Below are 20,661 nucleotides of genomic sequence, written 5' to 3'. Positions count from 1 at the left end.
AAATTAAATGTCCTGAAACCCCTGAGTTAAAGGATTCATCTTAAAGTGCACAGAAATTGAAGTGAAAAGAAACTGGTAGATCAAGGTAGAACAGTCAAATTTTTATTATAAGTTGACAGGCAGATTAAACATATACCTGTGGGAATGAATATGAAGATAACTGAATAACCTGGAGTGAGGCACGTGTGTGGAGGGCTGAGGGCAAATGTGGCTTCTCCCAGGGACCCACGTGCTTGATGCATTTCCTCTTCTTGGATTCACTGCTACAAGCAGCTGGAGTTCTAATATGGCTCCATGGCTGCAGGTCTCCCCGGCAGCCAGTTGTCATAGCTACAGGAGTTCACAGAAGTCTCTCAGGTTTTTTTAGTGTTAATTTTGAAGGCTTAATTCCATCTCTTCAGTTTCACACATGGAAATCTTGTTCTCCTGCACCCCATGTGTTGCGGTTGTAACCTGCCTCAGAATATGGTGCTGGATTTGAGGTTAGGAAAACTATTAAAACTGAAACCAATTTGCTCCAAAATATCTCCTCCAAATTCTCCTCTGAGAATGTCAATGCAAAATAATCACTAGATATTCTCAGGATATTCAGATATTTCCTGGCAATGCACTGGATGTTTGATATCTGTATTAGACACCTAATTATATTTGATTTCAGTATCTTTAATCACTTGTGAGCAATGGTATTTTGTACTTGACAACCGGTATGCAATACTCTTTAATATTTGACTGTATTTGATTATAGCTGACATGCAGTAGTATGGGTATTTGACAATATGTGATAGGCAACATGCAATAATAATAGTACTTGACAGTGAACAGCTTCAGAGATTTCATACTGGATGCCTGCCAAGATAAAAACAACTGTAATCACCAACAGGTTTAAAGTACTAAAAACATCCCAATAAAATGTCATATGCAGAATTTGAATTTTCAACTTGAAATTTCTATTTCAAGCTGAAGCACAATAGCGAAATCTGAACTGCTGGAGAGATTTCACATTTTTACCATTACCTGTTCCAGCCCTTAGGATCTTGGCAAGTTGGGACCTTCCAAGTTATCACAGGATAGTGCAACATGCATGACTGAGTGGCAGTTTCACCCAGTGTGTCAATAACTGCTTAAGAGGAGCATTGCCCACCACTGCACTGCTCTGTTCATCCATCCTGCTTTGCCTTCCCCCATCCTCAGGCTGCTACAGCTACCATGTATCCTACCTCCTTGTGGCTTGGGGTTTCCCATGTACCTGAACAGAGCAATCAACAAGGCTGAGATACACACATAGCCAGGGCCGTCCTTAGGGCAGGGCAACTGGGGCAATTGCCCTAAGCCCTGTGCTGGCACAGGCCCCACTCTGGGCACACTGCAGTGCAGCCTGCCCTCCTCTCCCCTCACTGTCCCAGCCACTTATCTCCCCCCCCCCCGCAGCCCAGTCAGAGCTGATCTTTTGTGTCTGGATGCAGCTTGAAAGGCTCCCAGGCAAACTGTTAGAGCTCCATCTCCCCGCCTCTCAGCTGTTCGGCGGGTGGGCAGGAGAGGCCAGCCTGAAGCAGGAAGCTCAGGAAAGAAGCAGGCAGGAAGGGAGTGTCCAGCACCAGAACCCTCTGCAGATCCTCTGCCAGGAGAGGAGAGCTGATCTTGTGGTAGCAAGCATGACTTGTCCCCTTAGCTAAGCATGGTCAGCCCTGGTTGCATATAAATGGGAGACTTGATGTGTGACCACTGTAAGATATTCCCCTCAGGGGATGGAGCCACTCTGGGAAGAGCAGAAGGTTTCAAGTTCCCTCTCTGGCTTCTTCAAGATAGGGCTGAAATAGATTCCTGCCTGCAACCTTGGAGAAGCCACTGCCAGTCTGTGAAGACAATACTGAGCTAGATAGACCAATGGTCTGACTCAGTATATGGCAGCTTCCTATGTTCCTATGTAAGCCCAGCCCAGCCTTAGTAATGGAGGTATGATGTGCTTTCCTTTTTGTGGTTATCTCCCCCCCCGCCACACTTGAATATTTAGAGATTGGCTTGCCATAGCACTTTGGTATTGAGCAGAGATGTAGGGCAAGGTAGGAGGAATATATATATATTTAAATTGAAATGGATTGGGGAAATTGTTGGTTTTTGATTTTTTTCCCCTTTAATTTAAAAAAACCCATCCAAAAAGTCCTATAAGTGGCTTGCTTAATGGCAGAAAATTACAAAAATGTCTGGAACTGAAGCCTCCCCTTAGACCATCATTCCACCCCCATATGGAAGAATCTGCCTTCATTAAAAAAAGGTCAAACACCCCTCCCCACTTTCTGCCCAGCCTTTAGATCACCTGCCCTGGAATGACTTGGCATAGGGCATGGGTATTGAGCAGAGATGTAGGGCAGGGCGGGAGGAATATGTATATTTAAACTGAAGTGGATTGGACAAATTGTTGGTTTAAAAAAAAAATCCCAAAAGTCCTATAAGTGGCAAATTGCAAAAACGTCTGGAACAAACCATATATAATTTGTTTATGAATGCACTATGCTCAAGTTGATTTGCAACCCAGAAGGTCTGAGAACTGTGAAGCATGCTGCGCTTTATATTTCTATTTCTTTAGAAATGCATTATATGTCCAAGCTGGTTGGACATGTCCAAAAACCTCACTCACACTACTTACACTGCATGTCATCAAGCAGTGTGATTCTATAATGATATGAAATGCTAAGGAGGCCCTGCACATGCTGATTCGCACCCCCTAGGGACGGCCCTGCACATAGCCTTATGTTAAAATAAGGTAGTGTGCAGTGCTCTCTGTCTACTGTCTTGCCTTAGAGCTTCTGGCTCTTCAGTTGTAATGGTGAGTATGTGCGACATGCAGAGATTGTGGGCAGAGCCTCCCCCTCCCCACAATGTTTACAGCACACGGCTTGAACGTATACATGGCAGAGGTGTAGGAAGGAGTTTCCGCTCATGAGGGAGAGGAAAGAAACACCCAGCCGGACTGGCAAAGTAAATGCTCGCCAGCTCGGTGGGTGATGTATCTGTACCCAGTGCCGGCAACACCCCCTGCAGACAGCGGAAGGGGCATGGGGTAGGAATCCTGGTGGCCTCAGCAATGGAGAATGCCCTGGTGGTCCCTGGGCCAGTGTTCCCTCTAAAGCACGGGTGCACGCACACACATTTTAAAAATGTCGGCTCAGTTAATTTTAGATCCCGCTCAGGTTGGACCAGGAAGGCCCCATTCTGAATGCATGTGTGTGCCCCATTCTGAATGCATGCCGCCCAGATCAAAACTCATTCTGTGCACAGATGAAAAGAATTAGAGGGAACACTGCCCTGGACCCTCACGACCCAGGGTCATTTGCCCCCCCACATATAATGGTGGTTACGCCACCTGTACCTGAGCCCTGCATGCTGTTGCTGTTAAACAGAGCAGTGCTATGGAGGTTCTCTCATTTTGCCTTCTAGCTTTAGAGCGACAGGTTCTTAGGCAAGAAGGAAGAACTACCAGTAGCTCTAAAGCTGGACTGCACAAGTTTGGCCCTCTTGGTGTGCTTGGACTACAACTCCCATCATCCCTGACTATTGGACACTGCAGCTGAGGTGCACAGGAGTTGTAGACCAACAACAGCTGAAAGGCCGAAGCTATTCAGCCCTGCTCTGAAGGTTAGAAGAGAGAATGCAGGAGCTTTGCATGTAGCCTCCATAGTGCTGCTCTGTTTAACACCAACAACATGTGGGGCTCTCTGAAGCCCTATGTACACATTCAAACTATGTCCAGTGAGTGGACTTTGGATGGGGGGGTCATGGTACAGGCTCTGCCCCCAACCTCTGCCTGTTCGGTTGAATGTCTGGGTGGAGTCTGTGAATGTACAATTGAACATATATGGATCAGGCCTGTCACCACAACTCCCCTCCATGCATGTTATTAATTATTTAGCATATTTGTATGCCACCCCAAACTCACATCTCTGTTTGCTGTCCACACACTGAACATCTGCACAAAGCTCCAGTGTCCACTGTCACCTTAAGGAGCTGGTAGCTTTTTAGCCCTGTGCACAGTCATCATAGCACTATAGCAGACATGTACAGCTATGTGTCTGCAGTAGCAGGAAAACATCTCGTCATCTGGAGGTGACTGTTACTCCCAGCTGATGACCAGGAAAAGGCTGAATAATGAGACCGATCTCTCCACATCATAATTAGCCACCACAGAGTAGAAATGAAAATCAGAAATGGAAGGCAAGGAATATATTTCTGTGTCTATTTTATTAATTGCATTTGTGTCCTGCCCTTCCTCCAAGAAATGCACCCTGCCTTTGTTATCACAACAGCCCTCTGAGGTAGTGTAGCCTGAGAAAGAGTGAGTGACCCAAGATCACCCAGTAAGCATTCTGGCTAAGTGGGAATTTGAACCCTGGTCTCCCTACTCCTGAGTAGAGTGTTGGGCTTGTCCAAGATAGACAAACCCCTGCTCACCCATGAAACTCACTTGGTGTCACTGGGCAAGCCACTATCAGCCTAGCCTACCTTGTCACAAAGTTAATGTGGGAAAAATTGGTTCATAAACTGCCTAGGGATTTTTGATTAGGTGGTATATGAATGTAATAAAATAAAATAAAATGTATATGCTCTTTAGAAGAACAGGAGAAGATATAAATGTTGATAACTAATAATATTTCATTGCTTTCAAAGTAAAGATTCTGGAGTCGGGTTTATTTTCTCTGAAATACATTGTTGTTCCTTCTGGGATATCCCATGCTCAGTAGCTGCAGACATAATAATTTCCCCCTTTGCTCTGCTTTACAATTATATTATATTTTAAATGGGAATTTAGGCTCAGCATTGACCAGAAAAGAGTTAATGCATCCCCATTATACGAGGACAGGCCTGCAGCTGACAGTCAGCTTTCCATCCCCTGTCAGGCCTCAATATCATGTCAGCCGTTGTCCTGGATATTCATTTAAATGGAAAGATGCAGGTTATTTCCCCCGGGCACCTCACCATGATCTGTGGCCATTGCCTGACAGGTAAATATGCATTAAAATGCCACTCTTGAAGACTATACCTTATCCAGCTTACAAAAGTTCCTGTTACCATAATATCTGAACACCTTAATTTATTTATTTTTTACCATATTTACCCTCATGTCCACACACACAGAGAACTGATCCCCTTATTTCCACAGCATGAATGAGAAACTAGAAACGCTAAATATATGTGATTGAGCTGGAAGCTTTCCTTCTCCCACACTTAGGCTGGCCATTCAGGCAGTATTTTACTGATTGGACCAGTAAAACCACTTTCTGTCAGGTCACCAGGGTTGGCTTCCAAAACGTTAGCAAAACACATCTTGCCAGGCTTCACTCTCCAACGGTCAGATTCTGCTCTGGCTCCGTCCCTCACACACCAAGCCTCGCCATTAGGCCCACCCAGAGGGCCAGTGTTATTGAAATCTCTTCCTGAAATATACCAGAAATCTCTTCCTGAGTTTCATTTCATTCTTAGTTACTGTGTGATTCTTCTCAATAGTGTATTCTCCATTGACTCAGCCAAGCTAAAGTTTCCAGAATTTCTGCCATCACTCCATCACACGACAGTTCACATTCACTCACTCAAATCTTTTCCCCCTCTCTTTTAACTCACAATCTGAAGAGGTCCCCCCCGCCCAGGGCTGGCTTAAAAATCTTGCTATTTCTGGATCTCTTCTGCAAACTATGCCCTTACACAGAGTAATACTGTATGAACACAGAGAGGCTATTCTCACGACCTCCCAAAAGTGGGCTAGGGGAGCCCAGCCCGCTTTTAGGAGGTCGTGTGCTGCAACGGGAGCCACGCAACTCCCGGCAGCAAACCTCCCAAAATACCCCTCCCCTTAAATTAGGTTAGCGGAGTGAGCATTCCCATAACCCCATTTTGGCGATCGTGAGTCACCACAGCAACTCCAACAAGCCTCCTGGCCTCGGGGGTCTCCCCAGAATGCTCCATGCACTCATGCCAAGATTCTGGGCTAGGTGGGCGTTCTGGGCTAGGTGGCCCCCAATCCCCGCTGCCCCCACCGGCTCTGTGACGGAGCCAGTAATTGCGTGAGCGGCCAATCTGGTCGCCCAGGGACAGCTCCCTGCTCATCTGTGGGGAGAGCAGGTTCGCTCTCCCTGGAGAGCTCACGAAGTTGCTTTATGTCAAGTCTATGCTGACTGGCAGCAGCTCTCTCAGGCCTTGGGCAGATGTCCTCTATCTGCAATTCTTTTAACTCTTTTGGGGAGAGGGAGCCATTTTATTAATTCACTTATATCTATGTAAACTGCTTTGGGAACGTTTGTTGAAAAGCGGTATATAAACATTTGTCGTATTCATAACAGGAGATTCCAGGGGTTGGTTGGTTGGTTTATTTATTAGATTTATATACCACCCTTCCAAAATGGCTCAGGGCGGTTCACAACATGGGACACTCTGCATGCAACACAATGTTCTCTGTAACAACTAAGAATGCTTCCTGGCACATAAAATCAGCTTGATCAGGCCACTGGTCTGTCTCAATTCAGCACTAGTAGCAACTGGGAGCAGTTGCTACTGTCCAACTGGTAGCAGTTCTTCATGATCTCAAGCAGAGTCTCTTTCCCTGGTCTGCTGCCCGAGAACTTGGGATCTTCTTCATGCAAGGCATGTGTTCTGCCTCTCCCCGATGGCATGGCATCTAGCCCCATCCCATCACCTCTGACACACAAAAGCAAATCTGCACTACAAGCTAAAAGGCTCATTCTTACAATCAAGCTTCCTGCCCAAGCTTAGGAGCTGCACGTGCTCCTGTTTTGTGACTGTGTGTGAGTTAGAAACAAGGTAGGTAGGAGGCAGGAAGCTTAATTGTTTGCTTAGTCCCAGCTGCCAGTAGGGTGTTTTTCTTCTCCTACCTCGTTCTGGAGCTGGAGACAGAATCTGGATAGAAATCGCATCTTGCCTGGCTGGGGCTTAGTAAATAACTCACACACGATCAGAAAATGGGAGTGCACAGTTCTCCCACCCAAGTTCTGATCGTGAGAACCAACTGCATGTCAGTTAATCCTGGGAACTGTAGTTGGGTGAGGTACTGAGGATTCTCAGAGACCCCTAGCCCCTGCTCACAAGATTACACTGCTCAGAGTTCCTTGGGAAGAAGAGGGAATGCCAATGCCTGCTAAAGCAATTCAGCTCTTTAATGCGGGTATTTCTCAACTATCAGGCAGAAAGCTTCCATAGCTCTGCTGAAGGAGGCCCTCAGAAGTATCAGGAATTTAATCTCTAACCACATGCCCTGTGTGTGTGGAAACCACATTAGAGTTTACATGTATTTGAGTGGAACATATTTAACTAAACAAAAAATCCTCTTAGAATTTTCTTTTGAAAGATTCAAGTATATCTTCTCCTAATATGAATTTTCTACATTCCCAATTATGATGCTTTGAAGCCTGCAGGTTTTAGCAAAATATAAGAGTTAAACATGATGGGGCCATTCACAAGATCGGGGAGGGGGGGTAGGCTTCTCCAACTCACCTTCTCCCCAGATGATCACAGGCAGCCCACTGGGAGCATGGATAGCACTCCCGGAAGAGCCATGCTGCACCACACAACACGGAGCCTTCCCCCTCATCTGCGGGGGAAGGCGCTCCACACAAGCAGCCTAGCCCAGGATCTGCATGGATTCCAGCACTCCCGCCCAGTCTGACCCTGCTCCCAAGCCCAGCTCTAAGCCAAGGTTAAGGGAACAAGCACTCCCTTTACCCGGCTGCTGCTGGGCATGTGTGTCTCCTCGGGCTCCATGGGATTCCATCAATGCACCGCTCCACACAAGCAGGCTAGGCTGCTCATGAGAACAGCCTCTAAGGCTCTTCTCATGGCACAAGCTGCTTGGGTTACCCCAAGCAGCTCATGTCATCTGGAGTGCTGGGAGCCCTCCACTCCCAGCTGCTCCAGTTGAGGGTAGCCCACCTTTTCTACCTGGCGTTTTACTGAGATAGAACGAACCCATCGTTCATTCTACCTCAGCCGGCAATTGTCTGGGCTTCCCCTCGGCCCGCCACCATTTGGGGCAGCAGGAATGGGGGGGGGAGTGCCTTTGCTGAATGCAGTGGCTGTTCTACTGAGAGCAGCTGTTGCACGGCTGGCACAGGTCACACTGGGATGCAGGAGGACTTTCTCCTCCCAATCCCAGCTGGGGAAGCCACCGCACCACCGCTCGTGGGCGTGTGGCCAAGGCCAAGATGGATGCCCCTCATCTGCGGGGGAAGGCAGGCAAGCTCCTTTCTCCCCCGCAGCCCTCCTGAGCATGCAGCTGAAGTCAGGTGCATGACCTCATTGTGTAGTTAGTAAGGAGACACTTCACATTATTATCTGCCTTTTTAAAAAAAAGTGTTTTATACTCCACAGAGATCAATAAAAATTAGGAAAAGCTTTAATTCTTCACGGGGGGGGGGGCCTGCTCTGAAAATTTGCCAGATTTCAGATTTGTGCAAAATTGTGTTTTAGCTCATGCCTAGCCACAACTGGTGCCCCATAGATAATTGCATACTAGTGGACCCGGGCACAGAACATCTGCGCCTCTAGTTGGGCCCACCTGTGTGTCCCCCATGCCACCATCGCCATCGCAGTCTCACTCCGGGTGGCCAGGGCCAGGCCATCCCACCACCTCCCTCCACCTCACCGTCCTCCTCCTTGGGGCAGCAGGGCTTTGCCAGCTGCCCGTCCTCCCGCCGCCTGTTCTTCTCCTGCCACCCTCTCACCCACCGCCCCCTCGCCCACCGCCCCAACAGCCTCCTGCCATGCGCCACCCCAACCACCTCCTGGCGCATACTCCTCCCTCTTACCCTTGCACATTTCGCCCCGTAGACCTGCCCTTGGTCGTGGCTGCAGCAGGAGCGGAGCTTGCCACATCCCCACACATCCCCTCTACAGGAATTAATTATATAGATAATCATGTGTGGCAAGTTAGGCTTTCAAATTGCTCTTGCATGTTTGGTGGTAGGGCTAGGGATGAATTCCCAGGAGTTGGGTGGCCTCATGCAGAAGCTGCCCCAAGCCCCATCCCCCATGCTACTGGACAAAGTTTTTTTCAAATAGTTCTTGTTTGTTTTTAATACTTTTATGCCTCAAAAGGCAATTTTGGAGAAAAACAAAATCTCTCTCCGCACATTGATTATGTGGTTAGTGCAGCAGACAGAAGAGGATTGTAACGAGACTTGGCAGTTTGTGGCTTACAACCATCATCTTGTTAGTACATTGCATTACCTGCTACGGAACCAGAGTCAGCAGCTAAATAGCAAACAGCCTGATGTGTCTGTGACTGCAGATAGGGTGGCTGGGAGTGAGTGAGAGTGAGAGTGAGAGAGAGATAGAGAGAGAGTAATGCAGAACGGCTTCACACATTTCAGGGGACAAGCATGAAGAGGTGTACATATGACAAGGAGGCTGATGCCTGTACACATCTTTTTGTACGTGTACATATGTCAAAGTGCATGTTGTCCCTCATTGATGGCTTTAGCATTTACGCCGCATGCACATGGTAAAAACGTATTGTGTGAAGAGATTTGGGACCATAACCATAGTCTCAGAGTCCAGGAAGAAGGTAAGTCCTGTTCAGATGTTACTGCGGGATTTGGGAGACCCAGGTTCAGACTCTAGCTTTGCCCAGATTTCCAAATGTGATTCATTATAATTTCTGTAGCACCATTAACATGCATGGTACTTTTAAAAATAAGGGCAAAAATGCAGGTTTCTGCTCTAAGAAGCTTACATGCAGGGCTTCATTTGAAAATCAGGATCTACTAAAGAACCAGTTTTCCCCATCAGAGTTCAGTACTGTGCCATGTGAAATAAAAGAGTGCTTCCGAGCATACATAGGTTGCTCTTCCTCTCACCACGGAGGAAGTGTACTCAGTCCCCTCACATCTGGGTTTAGAGAAAGGCTTCCAGACAAGGAGATGTGGTTTTCAGGAAGGCCTGAACCCCATACCTTGACTTTTAGAAAGTAAGCACTGGATTCTAGATATACTGGCAGCCCCAGACCACATCTGGCCCCCCAAGAACGTTCTGCCTTCTTTCTCAGTTATCCATAAGACGAGCACATGGAGGGTGCAATAAGCAGCATCCATGGGCAGCAATGAGCTTTGGCAAAAGACCATTTTGGAGAATTGGGGGCCATTGCCTTGACCCAACACCATGGGTTAAAAAGACAAGGGGGCAATCTCCCCCCCCCCGGATTGCACCAATATGGCAATGCTACTGCATGATTTCTATTTACATACTTTGTATGTGCATATTTTGCACCTCCCTCTGGAAGAACACCACCCATGCCCACCACCTTTTAGGCATTCTCAAGCGGCAAAACTAGAGACACCCACACACGTAGTTTAGATTAGTTGTAACAGAACAACACACACTCATCCCTATTAGTAACCCAATTCTCCATTGTGTACATAGACATCCTGAAATGGTGTAGGCACAAGATCATACTCGTTTGCTTAAAACCAAGTAATCCTGAGTCATTAACACTCCCCAGGGTTTCAGCTGCCACCACAGCAATTATTGCTCTGCCTGCCCGCCCACCTCGAAAATGATGGAAAGAGGCAGGATGAGGAGGTGCAGGGATGGAAGCCAGGCAACATCATGGGGTATATTCTGGACCAGTGTTCCCTCTAACAGGGATTCTCAGATGTTGTTGACTACAACTCTCAGAATCCCCAGCTGCAATGGCTTTTGCTTGAGGATTATGGGAGTTGTAGTCAACAATATCTGGGAATCCCTGTCAGAGGAAACACTGTTCTGGATTCATGGACAATTCCAGAAGCATCATGCCAAGACCAAATGTTACTTCTGGTCTCATGCACTGCTTTGGTCACCATAGCCACATCCAAGAAGAGTTGTGGGCCCCAGACTTCTGCATGATTTCAAAAGGAGACTTTAATTGCAACTTTACATTTTAATGCCACCATACAGGTATGTCCGATCTCAGCTGCCGTTGAAGTGCCGAACTAAAAACTAGGTGAATTGACCAAGCATAGGTTTATACAGGGTTATTTATTTATTTGTTTGTTTATTTATTTTATTGCATTGTTATATCACCAGTGTATAAAATCTCATGGTGGTATAGAGAAATGTGGGGTGGTGGGGGAGGATTAAAAAAAACATTATCCAAAAATTTGTTACTATTTTTGGTAAACTGGTACCATAGAAGGTTATGGTTTACCATTTTTGTTGTATGTTTACACCTCATCTCCTGTAAAGTAGCTTACAAAACTGATGAAAGCCATATGAAAATAGGAGATCAACTAGAAACGTAACAATGACAGCAGAATTAAAACAATCACAAGATTTGGTGGGAGAAAAAATCCCATAAAGGAACATTCCCCCAAAGCACAGACAAAGCTACCTTTTTCTGAGTCAGTGGTAACACTCTGAGTTTCAGACAGGAGTCTTCCTCAACCCCACTTTGGGATGTCAGGAATTGGACCTGGGATCTTCATGCAAAGCCAATGCTCTGCCATGGGAGAATAGCCCCACCCCCAGTTTCAAAGGAGGGTGTGAAGTTGCAGTTCCCTGGGGAACTCATTCCACGGAGTTTTAGGGCTCCAATGGAACGTTCCTGCTCCTCTCAAGTGAACTAATACATGGATGGGTCTTGGACTGTTCATACAAATTAACAAGCAATGCAGGGTAAGATAACAATAGGGCTCTTCACATATCACATTGTGTGTGTGTGTGTGTGTGTGTGTGTGTGTGTGTGTGTGTGTGTGTGCAGGTGTCTGTGCATACATATTTTATTATTTACTTATTTAACTACAGAGACGTTTTTATGTGAATAACTGTACCCATATCCATTCTGAAAGTGAGCCCGGGGTACGTTCACTACTGAATGTGGGGTACAGATTCTGTATTATGCAAATACACAGCATGTACAATATACTATACTTATAAATACTTTATATTTACCCATATAAAGATAAGGAAAAGTGTGCTGTTGAGTCGGTGTCGTCATATACTGGTCAACAATCTATGTACTTACTGGCTGGTCCTGACTAATTACTCAGCAGAAGTTCTACTGAAATTAACTAGTCCCTTAGAGTAATGCGTGGTCAGTACTACTGAGTGACTTAGTCTGGATGTCACCCATTGTACATAGACTGTACGTGCATACAGTATAACGTGTCAACAGCTCTAATGGGAACAGATTCATCTCACAGAGACATGTCAAGTGTAGCTCAAGTAATAGCTATGATTGACAGATCCCAACAGTCTACTTCCTGATCCGGTTATCTATAGCTTAGAAAGGCCAGTGTCTGAGTCTACAAAACAAACAAACCCTGCATCCACAGAAGAGTAGTGGTCATCAGAGAGAGAGAGAAATGACCGTGGTGACTACCGAATGGCTGGAGGGAATCTGTTTAGTGGAGCACCAAACAGGGAGGGGAGAAGTCATCTTGCTGGTGGGAAGGACTCAGAAGGCTCTTCCTGGCACACTCCCAATTAAATGCTTCTTACAGACCAAACTATTGTTTCCTTTCAGCTGGGATAGGAAGAACAATCCAGAACCATGGAATAAACTCAGTCCCAGTGACCAGTACAAGGTATGTGAGGGATTGCATGTGTGGTGTGGACACTCCAGCCCCCGAAGTCTAGCCATTCATCCTGAAAAGAGAAGCAGCTGCCTTATACCAGCTCCACTGAGCTCAGTATTGTTTGCAGAGGCTGGCGGCGGCAGCTCTCCAGGGATTCGGAGAGTCTTTCTATCACTCCTTGGAGATTCCAGGGGTTGGAACTGGAACTGCATGCAGAGCAAGTACTCTGTCAGTGAGCTGCTAGAGCCCCTCTGGATTGGAGCCATGATTATCAATGCAGGGAGGAAGGGGAGTGTCACATACCTAGAGCCATTTACTGGGGGCATTTCAAGGGCATTTCCACATGCCACAGGGAAAACCAACAGTCATTCATCAACCCCACCTTCTTCCACAGTTCATGGCTGTCTCTACCGACTACAAATCTCTGAAGAAGGATCGCCCTGACTTCTGAGAGAGCTGCGGCCAGCGGAGTCCATCTCCAAGCCCTGCCACTTGGGACCACTTGCCACTTGCAAGGCCATGTATCCTGCTCCCTTGCTGTGCTTCTGCGTCCCTGCCCCTTTGGTTGTGCACATGCCAGTCTGTTGCTGCTTCCTGCCTGCTTATGTGCGATTTGCTGGTGCCGCACCAAAGATCACCAATAAAATATCTACAGCTCACTCAACAGACGCGAAGGAGAATATTTACCCATGATATATCTGTAGAACGCTTCTGAATAGTGCTGTAACAAATTGTCCATGTGTTAAAGGCTAGGGAGAGCAAGAGAGAGAAGGGAATAAAGCATTTTTCCTTTGGGTCCTACAGAGGTTTCTCGGTTCAGTATTTTCCAACCCCTTCCTGTGAAAGTCTTTGACCCCCATTTGTGGCAGTTCCTGTCTCCCACGCTCAGAATCACTAAATTCCCACAGAGAAAGGACAGCTCCAGAAAGCAGAGTCCAGAACTGGGGGTGGTGACTGAGGTCTTGGTGTGGGTACCACCTAGGTGAAAGTTCAGGTTTGAAGATTTATGACGGATGCAACATGCCTTAGAAGTGCTCTAGAACCTTTACACAGGAGGAACCTGGGCTCCATTAGCAGTGAGTGGGGCAGGGTGGTGTCAGTTGTCTGGGCAATGTCGTGTTATATGTGTGTGTGTGTGTGTGTGTGTGTGTGTATTATATGGGCATCTGAACAGCACATATATGTGCATTAATTTGTTCTGTAGCATGGCGATGCTTTTGCAGGCGTTGATATCAGATACAAAATATTATGCAAATATAGGAATGTATCTCTCTGTGCACAGGTATCATGAGTATTCCCAAGTGTGGCGCATCTATGGGAATGTATGCACAAGAGGATAACTCATTGTGTGGCTGTACATTCAGGCTTTCATTTGAACTACATAGGAAGCTGCCATATACCAAGTCAGACCATTGGTCCAACTAGCTCAGTATTGTCTATGAAGACTGGCAGCGGCTTCTCCAAGGCTGCAGGCAGGAATCTCTCTAAGCCCTATCTTGGAGATGCCAGGGAGGGAACTTGGAATCTTCTGCATGCAAGTATGCAGGTGCTCTTCCCAAAGCAGCTCCATCCCCTTAGGCAGAATATCTTGCAGTACTCACACATGTAGTCTCCCATTCAAATGCAACCAGGGTGGACCCTGCTTAGCAAAGGGGACAATTCATGCTTGCTACTACAAGACCAGCTCTCCTCCCATGAACTAGAGGCAACTAGGGCTTCACTTAAATCTGTTATTTCTGCCAAGACTCTGCCCTGGAACATGTGAAGTAGTTACAAGGAAGAGAGTTCCTCTGAGCATATGCAGAATGCCTTTCACTTAGTGGGAAGTACTACAGCTCATTCCCATGCACATGGGATTAAGATGCAAGAAATAAAGCATTACCTTTGAAGAGACGTGCCCCAAGGTCTGAATGCACAGATATTATGCATCTGAGTAGTAATACTATATGCAGACATGTATGAAGGCAACAGCTTCGCCAAAAAGCCTCTCTGGCCAAAATCCATAAAGTCACAAAACTATTTATTTGTTGTTTTCCACTTCTCCTCAAGGAGCTCAGAGTGTTGTTTTAGTCTTATACCATCTAGGTTAGCCCTTAAGTGGCCATGCTGCCAGCTTCTTAGCAGAACTATCGGGCTGGGGGGTTGTACCTGGGTTCCATATACCAAAAGGCGAACATCCTAGCTATGTCACCACACAAGACCCAAGCTAGCTTAAAAGGGGCACTGTGTATATCCACATGCACAAGGAAGCATCTATACATGCATACATTTGAAGGCAGAAGTATGAACATCACCAGAGGAACATACAAGCCAGACCCTTGGTCCATCTACACTGACTGGCAGCGGCTCTCCAAGGTTTCAGGTAGGAGTCTTTCCCAGCCGTATCTGGAGATGCCGCAAGGGATGGAACCTCAGACCGCCTGCACGCAATGCAGGTGCTCCATCACTGAGCTACGGCCCCATCCCCAACATCATACAAGTGCAAACTATGACTTGCTGCAAAGGGGATCCAAACACACTAGGAACATGACTCTAGCCTCTGGGAGCAACTGCAGCTAGAGCCAGACAGTTTAAAGAGAGCTGAAGGTCGCAGATTTGTTTGGCCCCATGAGCACTTCTGCTCAGACCAGTTTTGTGGGTGTTTGAAACTGTACAAAAACCTGCACAACCTGTTTACCACAGGCAAAAAAGCAGGGGATAAGAGCTCACACCACAGACAGGCAAGTCCCTCTTTCAGACCACGCAATGCTCGGGGGCGGGGGGTGCAGGGGGGCACCGTCTTGTCTCCTGTCTAGGCTATTTGGTTTGGCTCCAAGAGCAAAACACAAAGGCAGACCAGATGTGAGGACGTGCCTCTGTACAGGGAGCTGCCTGCTTAAGCACTGCAGATGCTAACAGCTATTCGAAATCAAGACATTCCCCTGCACTCATTCCCTTGTGTGGCTGTAGCAAAAGGAAACACAGTCACATTTCTTCCATTTCCATTCCGCAGACACCACCTGCTGCTAAGGGCCAAAATGGACATAACATAGGAGAGTATTGAACCAAGGTTTGTTTTTCCTTTACAGCAATTGTGGTGATGGGTGGTGCCTGCTCCCATTTTGTCCACAACACTGGGGAAGGGGCCATGTTAACCCCTCCCTCCACGCCATTTTCCATCAGAATTATGACCCCTCCAAAGCTGTAAGCCTCACTTGAGGTGGGGGAAAGACAAGCAATAATACAGATACTTGTCCTCCCCCCTGCCACTAAAACAAACTGGGAAAGGAACAATTTGGAACAGGAAAATGGCACATGGGGAAAGGGTTTAAAGCGGGGAGGGAACACACATGCTTCTCTTGTGCTGCGCCACCAATCAAAATGGAAGCCTAGACCTTGCTGCAGCTGCTTTAAAGGGGCAAAACGTGAGAAAATTCAATGAGGGTTCTGAATCATGTCAATTTTGTCCCAGATCAGGACTACATTCCAGATTTGGTGAATGTTCCATTTCTCCTCTCCGCCCCCCACCCCAAAACTTCATTTTCCAGACTAAAGTACATTTAAGTTATGTGCTGGCCACTCACTGGTAAAATTATGCCCCTGCCCACATCAGTGCAAGGCAGGCAGTTTTGATATTCTGCTTGTCCACAGAGGCAAGCAAGTAGTAATGAGAACCTTGCAGTGGCTTACCGCCCTCATCTCACATCGGAGGCCTTCTGCTCCTTCCCTTCTCCCAAGCGCTTTCCAGATTACACGCTATAACAGTGTCACTATGTGTCCTTAAGTTTGCTTCCATACTGCCTGTGTTTTGACATCACAGTCCCTGAGCTGTCGGCAAGGTGCCGTTCACATTTTTGATGCCTTCTTTCGGATTTTATCCTTGCGTTTTAGCCCTACAACGTTGCATGTGCGTAGCAAAAAAAAAAAAAAGCTGTATTTTCCCATTGTTGGCGGGTTGTGCAAGCTATTCACATTTTCAAAATGATCCTGCCAAGACAAAGCATTTTACTGCTGAACAGCCTGTCATCTGGAAAGCGCCCCAGCACCAAGAGGATTTTGTTCCTGGATGGTTTCCAGACAGCAAGCTTTACACCACAAAAAGTGGTGTAAACTGTGACATTCTGTGGTGCAGATTTAGAACTGCAGTTGAAATCGATTGCCTCCTACAACGGGCAAATACAGCCGCCTTCTTTTTCTTTTTTGCAACACAGATGCAATGTTATAGGGCTGTAACGCAGCAATCAAACACGAAAGGCGGCAATGGAAATGTGAACAGCACCTTGCTTACAGTGCAGGGACTGGGATAGGAACATAGGAACATAGGAAACTGCCATAAACTGAGTCAGACCATTGGTCTATCTAGCTCAGTATTGTCTTCACAGACTGGCAGCAGCTTCTCCAAGGTTGCAGGCAGGAATCTCTCTCAGCCCTATCTTGGAGAAACCAGGGAGGGAACTTGGAACCTCCTGCTCTTCCCAGAGCGGCTCCATCTCCTGAGGGGAATATCTTGCAGTGCTCACACATCAAGTCTCCCATTCATATGCAACCAGGGCAGACCCTGCTTAGCTATGGGGACAAGTCATGCTTGCTACCACAAGACCAGCTCTCCTCTCCTAGATGTCAAGACATAGGCAGTACGGAAGGACACTTAAGGGATACGTCCTGACACTGTGGTAGCATGCAATCTAGAAAGTGCCCTGGAGAAAGGAAGCCACACAAGCTGGAAGCCCTAACATAAACCAAACCCCTGCAAAGGAAAAGGTGCTTGCACTTAGAGAGCCTCGGGACAACACCCACAACCAAAGTGAACTGGTCAGAACGTGTAGGCCTGCCTAGACTCCCCTGTGGTCTTATGATTAGTCCACCAGCACCACATACACTGCACAGAGTTCCTTGCTTAGGGCTGCCAGGTCACAACCCAGAGATCCTGTATGTCACCTTACTGCCTCCACACAGCAGCAAAAGAGGCTACAGCCTGGCTTCTTTCGCCATCCATAGTCCACCTACTGCTGAAACAAGCAGGACTCTGGTTTACCCCACACCTATGGGGAGACGAACAGTGAAGCAACCAGGGCATTTTCCACACAGGGAAAACACCCTGTGTTGAACACCCTGTGTAAAAGCCCTTTAGCTCACATCTCCTCCGGAATGGAGGGTGTGCATTCACATATTGGGCAGATTTACCCCAGAATCCCTGTAAGCTATTAGGGAGCACAATTCAGGTTTTTCACTGTGAGTGTATCCCAATTTATATCCAGGGTTAAAAAAAACAACCACCCACTTTTTGTGTCAGTTATTCAAAGTTGTGTCTGGGACAACGTTGCGTTTGCCGTAAAGCCTCACAGAAAACTTGTGGTAAAGCCTGCTGTGTGAAGAACACCCAGGGGAAGGGGATATAGCAGGAGAAATGGCATCCTTTTGCATTGTGTCTCAGTTCCATAACAAGCATTACCTCCAGGTTGCAACCTGGCAGCAACCCGATGCTTGCAGGACCAGAAGCATGTATTCCGTTTGGGTGCGTACTCCTAGCATTGGGTGGAAGTCTTGAGAATACAGCTGGGTTGACACCCCCTTCCTCCCCCAAGTACTTCCACACCATCTGGCAGCCTGGGGTCCTGCTGCCTCTCTCCCACCAGGTCTGGCTACTCTGGCTATTCCCTTTTTGCTCTGAAAGGCATGGTGTTTGCGAAGGGAATAGAAAACAAAACATTAAAAAACTCACAGCGTTTCTTGAAAATAAACATGCTATTATTACAGTGCCCTTATACAAATCCATGGTGTGGCCACATTTGGAGTACTGCGTGCAGTTCTGGTCATCATCTCTTAAGAAGGACATTATAGAACTGGGAAAGGTGCAGAAGAGGGCCACCGAGACGAACAGGGGCCTGGAGCACCATCCTTATGAGACAAGGGAAGGCTACAGCATCTGGGACTTTTTAGTTTGGAAAAGAGGCAGCTACAGGAAGACAAGGTAGGGGTGTATAAAATTACACATTGGGTAGAGAGTGGACGGAATGAAATTTTTCTCCCTCTCTCACAACATTAGAACCAGGGGTCATCCCATGAAACTGAAGGTTGGGAAGTTTAGAACTGACAAGAGGAAGTACTTTTTCACACGGCGCATAATTAATCTATGGAATTCTCTGCCACGGGATGTGGTGATAACTACTAACTTGGATGAGTTTAAAAGGGGCTTAGACAAATTCATCGAGGACAGGTCTATCAGTGGCTCCTAGTCTGGTGGCTAGAGGCCACCTCCAGCCTCAGAGGCACAATGCCTCTAAACAGCAGCTGCAGGGGAGCAACAGCAGGAAAGAGGGCATGCCCTCACCTCTTGCCTGGAAGTTTTTCACACCTGGCTTTTAGTTTGCATCTCCTCTGGAATGGAGGATGTGTGTTCACATATTGGCCCAATTTACCTTGAAGTCCCTGCGAGCTATTGCGGAGCACTCCAGACACAATTCGGGTTTTTCATTGCACATTAGAGTGTAGCCCGATTTATATCCAGGGTAAAAAAAAAAAAAAAGGGAAGCTGGACTGGATGGGCCTTGGGCCAGCAGGGCTGTTCTAATGTTCTTCTTAACAGCCCCCCCCCATTCTGCAGCGGGGAGGAAAGAACCGCCTCTTGCCTCCCCTGCTGCTCCCCCACCTCGGTTACTTTCAGTCTTTTAGGAACCGGTTATCGCTCTGCTTGGACTGCAGAGAGAAATGCAACATTCAACTATTATTATGGACCGCCCTCCCTCCCCCACCCCACCCCGACAAAGCCACACAGGCCGCAGGCAAAATCCAATCGCGCTGAACAAATCCAATTTGCAGTAGCAGCTAATAGAGTTTGTTGCTGGTTTAAGCGATGGCAGCATCAGAAATGCTCTGAAAAGCATCCAGCCCCCCAGGCCAAGCAGGGAAGGAAAGAAAGGAGTCGGATATACCAAGCCATCCCCACACAGTGGCCTGGCCAGGCCTAGCCAAAGCTCCCCCTCAGAACAAATCAGCTCTGAAGGAAGAAGGTGGGGGGGGCAGTTACAAGAGGGAAGGAAGAGCCCGATGGCCACACTGCTCACTAGCAATCCCCGCTGTGGCAACCCTAGCAGGAAGCAGAGGAAGACAACCAACCCCCACAGCCTTTACTTCCTAGGAGACTTGCCATTTGGCAACAGGACCCAGATAACCGATTAGGGGGTGCTGCTTCCCCTCCATTGTTATGCCATAAGACTGGTGTGCCTGGCGCTGGTTGCCACTTAAACGACTGTGTTCAGTTAGACACCGGAAGGGATCATCAAACCAACTCGGAACGGCCAGCCCTCGACCCCTTTCTACAATCCTTGGTTTCCCATTGCTTTAACCATTGGTGGCTCAAGTGGGCCTGAGGCAGGGCACCAAACGCCATGGCTACCTTGTGTGCATCCCCCTCCCCCTCTTCAAAGCAGGGGTCGGAGGGCATCTTGCCACCTTGCTGGCACCCCAATAATCTGCCGCCTGAGGCAACCCTGCAACCTCATAAAAGGACCTCAGCAGCCCTTCCTAAGGGCAACATCCCCAAAGTAGGATTGCCAAGTCACAAATCAGAAAATGCACCTGTGTTTTTTAGAATGAATGAATGAATGAATTTTTATTTTATTTTTTACATTTTTTAATATTCTGCTCTTTCTCCAAGGAGCCCAGAGCGGTGTATGTAGTTACGTTTTTCCTCACAACCACCCTGTGAAGTAGGTTAGGCTGCGAGAGAAGTGACTGGCCTAAAGTCACCCAGCAAGTATCATGGCTGAATGGGGATTTGAACTCGGGTCTCCCCGGTCCTAGCCCAACACTCTAACCACTACACCACAATGGCTCTTTTAATATTTAATAGTCCCCTAGGCACAAAGATGCACAGCTTCCCATACTGTAAAGATCCTGCCCCCCAGCCCCAACTTCCTACCTGCTCTTGGGCATATCAGGAGCCCTACTTGCTCCAGAGGGCCTTTTTTCCTCCTTTCCTCTGGCTTTTATCTCCTGTCCTGTGGTTCAGAAACAGATTGAGCTGTAGTAGGGCTGCTGGGCCGAAATCCAGAGATTCTGCATGTCTTTTAAACACAGGGGTTCTTCCCACACTGTGTGCTGAAGTATGCCAGTGTACAGGAAGGAA

General features: G+C 47.4%; 1 protein-coding gene and 1 long non-coding RNA gene across 2 annotated transcripts in view; one reads left to right on the top strand and one right to left on the bottom strand.

The window, feature by feature from the left end:
* The window catches only part of NDUFA4L2 (NDUFA4 mitochondrial complex associated like 2), a 49,643-nt gene extending 36,288 nt beyond the window's left edge, over nucleotides 1-13,355 (top strand). Inside the window, exons 3-4 of the mRNA XM_053299457.1 lie at nucleotides 12,503-12,563; nucleotides 12,949-13,355. Coding sequence (XP_053155432.1) covers nucleotides 12,503-12,563; nucleotides 12,949-13,005 — 118 coding nt within the window. The 3' untranslated portion in view covers nucleotides 13,006-13,355. The remainder of the gene's footprint in view (nucleotides 1-12,502; nucleotides 12,564-12,948) is intronic.
* Nucleotides 81-20,613, bottom strand: LOC128346301 (uncharacterized). Its single transcript, XR_008316889.1, has 2 exons — nucleotides 20,455-20,613; nucleotides 81-846 (listed from the first exon to the last, which is right to left on the bottom strand). It is a non-coding gene; the product is annotated as an uncharacterized LOC128346301 (long non-coding RNA).
* Nucleotides 20,614-20,661: the final 48 nt, after the last annotated feature.

Source organism: Hemicordylus capensis, chromosome 2 (genome assembly GCF_027244095.1).
Source record: "Hemicordylus capensis ecotype Gifberg chromosome 2, rHemCap1.1.pri, whole genome shotgun sequence".
NCBI lineage: Eukaryota > Metazoa > Chordata > Lepidosauria > Squamata > Cordylidae > Hemicordylus > Hemicordylus capensis.
The sequence above is the reverse complement of the archived record's forward strand: the minus strand, read 5'-3'. Positions and strand labels throughout refer to the sequence as shown.